The following is a 6,389-nucleotide window of genomic DNA, read 5'->3' as shown; positions in this document are numbered from 1 at the left end:
GTTTCACCATGTTGACCAGGATGGTCTCGATCTCTTGACCTCGTGATCCACCCGCCTCGGCTTCCCAAAGTGCTGGGATTACAGGCTTGAGCCACTGCGCCCGCCCCATTTTTTAAATTTTTATATTTTTGAGATGGAATCTTACTCTGTCAGGCTGGAGTGCAGTAGCGTGATCTTGGCTCACTGCAACCTCTGCCTCCCAGGTTCAAGCGACTCTCCTGCCTCAGCCTCTCTAGTAGCTGGGACTACAGGCGCGTGCTACTATGCCCAGCTAATTTTTTTTTGTATTTTTAGTAGAGACGGTTTCACCATATTGGCCAGGGTGGTCTCGATCTCCTTACCTCATGATCCACCTGCCTCAGCCTCCCAAAGTGCTGGGATTACAAGCGTGAACTACCACGCCCAGCCTCTCTTCCTTTATAGATTGGGAAATTGGCTTGTCCGATGGCAGAGCTGGGGCTAGAACCTGAGAAGCTTGCTCCCAGGCTAGTCCTCTCAGGTTAATAAGCAGCATTCCTTATCATATGTGCCTTACTTTTTGGGAAGCAGTGTCCCACTATCGAGAACTGATGGAGCCCATACTGACTCCCAGTTTTGTGCTGCTTTTACTGTGTTGTGGCCCCAGTGCCTTTTCTTAGTGTATCTAGTTGATTTTGTCTGATTCCATTCTGGTTCATCCACAAAGTTAAATCCCCAGCCGTTTCTTGTGAGTGGCTCAGGACTTTAATGAATGTAGGTTAAACTGCAGATTTGTGTCAGGCTCTGTGAGACTTGTAGGATCTTTCAGCCCCAGGAGAATATTTTCTGTGCCATTATCCACAGACATTTATCAGGAGCCCTGTGTGAGCCCAACCTATTGCTGGGAACCAGGGAGGCTGTCTTCAGGATGATTGAGCACCATCCCTGCCCTAGAGAACCAGGAGCCTTTTCTGAGAGATGTGGTCCACATGCCTAAGCTAGGGAGTGATCCAAGATGGTCTGGGATTTAATGCAGAAATGAGTAGATGTGAATGAGCCTCAGCATCAGGGATTCATGCTGTGGGAGAAATGAAGCTAGCCTGCATCTGTGGTTTGCTCCTAGTTAGGCACTGATTCCTGGAGTCTGCCTGAGACTAGGATATACCCATGATCCACAGCACGGCATCCCATCCTGACTTCCTGTTAGTGATAGACTTGAATAGGTTATTGCACCTATGGGATGGCTTAATCAGAGTAATTCTGGACTCTGTTGGCAGGGTAACTAAAGCCTGTAGTGTTAGCTGCAGGATCACAGTACTCTGTTGAATTCACCCTCTCCCCTTCCCTTGCCAGACTGAAGAAGCTTTGTAGGAACTGAGGTGGAGAGTTTCTTTGGGAGGAGAAATTGGAGAATGTAGGGTCATGGCATCTCAGATCCTAGCCCTGTTCTCCAGTATGACCTTCTTGGCTGGCTCAGCAGGCTTCTGTTGAACTCAGCAGGCTGCCTGTGCCCAGGCCTTCATCACTATAGTGAGGATCCTGCTCACATCTCCCAAGGTAAAAGGGACCAGAAAAGTGATAGCTGGGGAGCTTGTGAGTGTCTTGACCATCTGAATTTGTCCTGACAATAGAAATGAAGACAGAGATGAAGCAAGGAGCACCAACCAGCTTCCTCCCACCTGAAGCTTCTCAACTTAAGCCAGACAGGCAGCAATTCCAGAGTCGAAAGAGGCCTTATGAAGAAAACCGGGGGCGAGGGTACTTCGAGCACCGAGAGGATAGGAGGTGGGTGTATGAGGCAGCAGTCACCCTTGCTCTGGCAGGTCTGTGTAACCATGGCCTTGTGCTTGCTGGGGACATTTGCACTAACTTGTAGGGGCTGAGTAGAGGTTCTGCTTTCACACTTTCTTCCTATTCTTTCCTGTACTTACTACCAGATTCAGCTTTCCTAAACTTTTGGTCCTTCCCGCAGTTCCTCCCTTCTTACTGCAGTGTAACTTCTAAATATCTTAGACTTTCATGTATGAGAGGCCAGCCTGCCTCTTCTGTCTTTTGCCTTACTGCCCCTGCAGTCAGCTGCTTGATATCCTTGATGAAAGAAAGATCTATTTCCTAAGACTGCTCCCAAACATACATCCTCTTCCCATTCTATTCCCATTCATCCACTCATTTAGTCAGCTCTTCACAGTGTTGTCATGAAGTGCCTACTCTTGGACTGGACACTAGCAACATACAGATGGACAGTGGGTTTTGCCTTCTGTTGTTCCAGTAATGGGACTCAGACACATACACAAGCCACAATCTCTGAGGTGAGTAGTAAGGACGCAGGTGAATTTCAGGAGCTCAGAAGAGGGAGCAGCCTCTGCTCTAATTATTTCCCTGCCCTGGCAAGCCTTTCCCTCCAGACCAAGGCTTTCCCTTCCCTCCCTCCTTCCTATGGCTCCTGTCTGAAGTCTTTTGCAATTATGGAAACTAGGAATGGCCACTGTATTCATCTGGACTAGTCATCTGACACATTCTATTTCCTATCTGGCAGAGTCCACTTTCTAAGTAGCTTGCTGCTCTCAGACAGAGCCTGGATCTCATAGCTATGACTTAAGTTAGGACATGGAGCCTACCTCACATAGGTTTCTTCTACTGCCTCCCACAGAGCAGAGGCCCAGAAGCTACTTGCTGATGGAGAGCAGAGGAGGAACACTTGCTCTAATCCTGGGCTGGCAGGGAAAGTTTCCTAGAGTGGACTTAGCATGTGATGAGCATAGCTCATCCGTGTTAGTCCTGGCCTGGTGAGGCCAGAGGGGCCCTCCACCAGAGGGAAGCCTGCTGCGGGGAGAGTCAGCAACCAGATGGGCATGGGCTCCCCATCTGTGCATGCAGTGGACTGGGACCACCCGACTGTCCAGGCAGGACCCTGAGTGTTAGACTCTGCCTTTCTACCCTTCTCCCTCATTCTTGTACAGCAGAAACCAGCAATATTTTAACAGTCCCCTTTTTAGTGTTTTGGTAGGAAAATGAGTATCGTTCACAATTTAGGACACTGAAAAAAATGGGTCATCTCAAATTCTTTCAGATGTAGGATTTTAAGAAGCCTGGTACGTGGATAGATGTAATTACTGGGGTTTATCTAGGCTCTTGCACATTCCCCTTCCTGGCCAGCACCCTTTGGGATACCACAGCCTCCAAACAGTAACAGAGATCAGTGTGGAAGTGGCTGTCAACATGCAGAGGGTGTAGATCACCCTCTTAACGGTATGAGAAAAGAGTGGAAAAGTTCCCTAAATGAATCTGATGCCTCCTTCAGCAGAGTATGCCCTCTCCAATCCCTGTCTCTACCCTAGGAGTAGACAGTCATTGCTCTCATTGCAAGGATGCAGGGTTCCAGAGTTCTTTTGCCCACCTGTGTGGGAAGAAATTGAGATCCAGGAAGCAGTCTGGAGTGCATTTGTAGATTACAGCAGAACATTCATTTTCTTTCCTTTGTGCTCATCCGTTGTTGTTGTGTGATTTAACTCCTGTTTCTAATACAGGGGCCGCTCTCCTCAGCCTCCTGCTGAAGAGGATGAAGATGACTTTGATGATACCCTTGTTGCTATTGACACATGTAAGTCTTTGGAGTGCCCATCTAATTCCACCTTACAGTCAGTATGGGGAAATTGTGTCTTGACTTTCACCAGAATCCCTACCTGGCACCGTCCAAAGGTATTGTTAGTCCACATGTGAGACACGGCTTAACTCTGGAGCAAGAGTACTGGTTTGGAGACAGAAGACTTACTCCCAGCTCTAGTAGTGGGACCCTGGGCAAGTCAGTCCACTTCTCTGAGCTTCCCTTCAGGAAGAAGTAATTCTGCCGTAGTAACCTCAAAGGATTTTCAGTGAGACTCCTCAGTGGATACAGGAGCAATTTGGAAAACCCTGAACCACCCTGTACACACGGGGGTGGTCATCTAATCAGGAAGGGAATCTCAGTCTGCTGGGGAAACTTAACTCTTTGACAGCCAGTTCCCCAGTTTCCATCAGCTGCTCACATTCCTGGTGAAACCAATGCCACTATGTCCTCTGAGGCACATAGTGGCCCGCCCTGCTGTCTGTCTTCCAGTTCAGTTTTCTTTCCACTGGATAAGTGGCTTTCACCTTCACTGTGCCACCTGAGCATTTGAAGGAATGATTATAAAGGTCTTTTCACTCAGATCTCCTAAGTCAGAGTCTGAGTGGTAGAGTCTAAGTCTGAATTTTTACAGACACCCAGAAGCCCAATCAGGTCTGAGAACACTGCACTTCTCAACAGAGCAGAGGATAAGCGACAGTTTATTGATATATTTCTACAGGAGCTCATGTTTATAAAGTACTGACTGCATACTTTAGTAAGAGATAAAGATGTATACAATCACTAATATCACAACCTCTCAAAGACAAGATCTACCCAGAATAGAGCTAAACATTGTTTGAGAAGTGTTGGGTGGCAGTGGTTCATGAGGCAGCATCTGATGAAATGCAAATGTGCAGACCACGGTGGTCAGCCTTCAGAGAAAGGAGAGCGCCTCTTGGGAAGGGTGGTCAGGAAAGGCTTTCTTGGAGGCATGACTGGCTCTTTGAAGGTTGAGAAGACTCTCCTACTGGCTCTCAACAGTAGGAGAGTCCTCGGCCCATGAGAGGAATTGGGAGCCTATGGGGCACCTGGGCATTGGTGTCTGGGTGGCAGGTGTGGATCAGGGTCAGATGCCTGGATGATAGCTATTGGAAACAGAAGTCTGGCTCCCAAATTGATAGAATTAACACACGGGGGGTGGTGGGAGTATATGGTGGTGGGTATTAACCTTTCTGTATTATAAAATCTAGTTTGGGCCTGGGCAACATGGCAAAACCTTGTCTATGAAAAATATAAAAATCAGCCAGGCATGGTGGCATATGCCTGTAGTCCTAGCCACTCAGGAGGCTGAGGTGGAAGGACGGCTTAAGTACAAGAGATGAGAGGATGCAGTGAGCTGAGATCATACCACTGCACTCCAGCCTGGGTGACAGAGCGAGACCTGGTCTCAAAAATAAAAAAATTCATTTGAAACTGCTTAGGATATGGACCCTCTCCCTAGCAAATACACTTCCCTATCAAAGACATTTGTTTACAATTTCTGAGGATCCCCCTAAAGCCTATCCTTGGATCCCATCAGATAAAGAACCCCAGTTCCTCTTTGAGGTCATGTAGGCCAATTTGCAGTACTCCACATCCTTTATACTCAAAGGGAGAGAGGTTGCGGGTGTGCTGGTTCCTTTTGAAACTGCCCCCATGATGTGTTTGCTTGTGTACTCCTGGTCAGCACTTGGGGACTTCCCTCTGCTTGTTTCTTGGGACTTTTAAAACATAAGCCAACTGTGAGCTTTTCCTTCACAGATAACTGCGACCTCCACTTCAAGGTGGCCCGAGATCGGAGTAGTGGCTATCCACTCACAATTGAGGGCTTTGCCTACCTGTGGTCAGGAGCACGTGCCAGCTATGGGGTCAGAAGGGGCCGTGTGTGCTTTGAGATGAAGGTGAGTAGGAGCAAGAGAAGGGGTAGGGACATAGAGTAGGTCCATCCATTGTAACAGCCTGACACCAGCCACCTTGGTCAGCTGCAACTGCAAAAGAGATTGGATTGAGCAATACTGTGTCCAAGCAAACAAAACCGTGATGAACTCAAGAGAACTATATCATTGCTAAATATCATATCAGAAAAGCAGGCCAACTATACATTGCTTCAGCAAGCAGATTTTTCCTTGATGAGATTTGACCCAGGTCTTACATAGTCAAATGGTGTAGTAGTGATGTGTTGTAGAACTGAGAAAAAATGTTGTTTGGAGGAAAAGTGATCTAGAAGGCATGAACTCAGCTATCACTTATTAAAGGGAGGCCAGAGGGAGAACAGGGCAAACAACTGCCAGCTTAGGCCAGCCTCTGCTGTCATCTCTCTACAGTTCCATATCAAGTTATGTTTATGAAAATAATACATGCTCATGTTTAACAAAAGTTTAGACAGCACAGAAGAGTACAGGATAAAAACAAGCAGATTATTCTCATGTCCTCTCAGTCCCCATCCTACTCCCTGAAGGAAACTTCCTTGGCAACAATTTCTTGTATATGGTTTGTGTATCCAAACTTACTGATGATAGCTGATCTGTACAGAGCTCTTTGCATGCATAAGATACAGTACCAAGCTCTTTACATGGATTATCTCCATTAATCCTCACAGTACTGTCTGGAAACAGTTACTGTTAGCCCAGTCTTTAGAAATAGAAGCTGAGACACGGAGGGTTATATTTTATTGACCACAACACCACTGATGTAAGTTGCACATTATTTTATGTACCTCTCATAGAGAAACGCTGCCAACTGAACTACACTACACAGTGCTTTCTCTTTTTCTTTTTCTTTCTTTTTTTTTTTTTTTTTTTTTTTT

At 46.8% G+C, this 6,389-nt stretch overlaps 1 protein-coding gene across 6 annotated transcripts in view; it reads left to right on the top strand.

The window, feature by feature from the left end:
- The window catches only part of HNRNPUL1 (heterogeneous nuclear ribonucleoprotein U like 1), a 44,266-nt gene that overhangs the window by 9,413 nt on the left and 28,464 nt on the right, over positions 1–6,389 (top strand). For all 6 annotated transcript variants that reach the window (XM_017502927.2, XM_017502923.1, XM_017502924.2 and 3 more), the window contains exons 3-5: positions 1,590–1,743; positions 3,486–3,559; positions 5,345–5,484. In XM_017502927.2, coding sequence (XP_017358416.1) covers positions 1,590–1,743; positions 3,486–3,559; positions 5,345–5,484 — 368 coding nt within the window. The remainder of the gene's footprint in view (positions 1–1,589; positions 1,744–3,485; positions 3,560–5,344; positions 5,485–6,389) is intronic.

The sequence above is a fragment of the Cebus imitator genome, unplaced genomic scaffold (assembly GCF_001604975.1).
Source record: "Cebus imitator isolate Cc_AM_T3 unplaced genomic scaffold, Cebus_imitator-1.0 Scaffold306, whole genome shotgun sequence".
Lineage (NCBI taxonomy): Eukaryota > Metazoa > Chordata > Mammalia > Primates > Cebidae > Cebus > Cebus imitator.
Note: the sequence above shows the minus strand (reverse complement) of the source record. Positions and strands in the feature narration are given on the sequence as shown.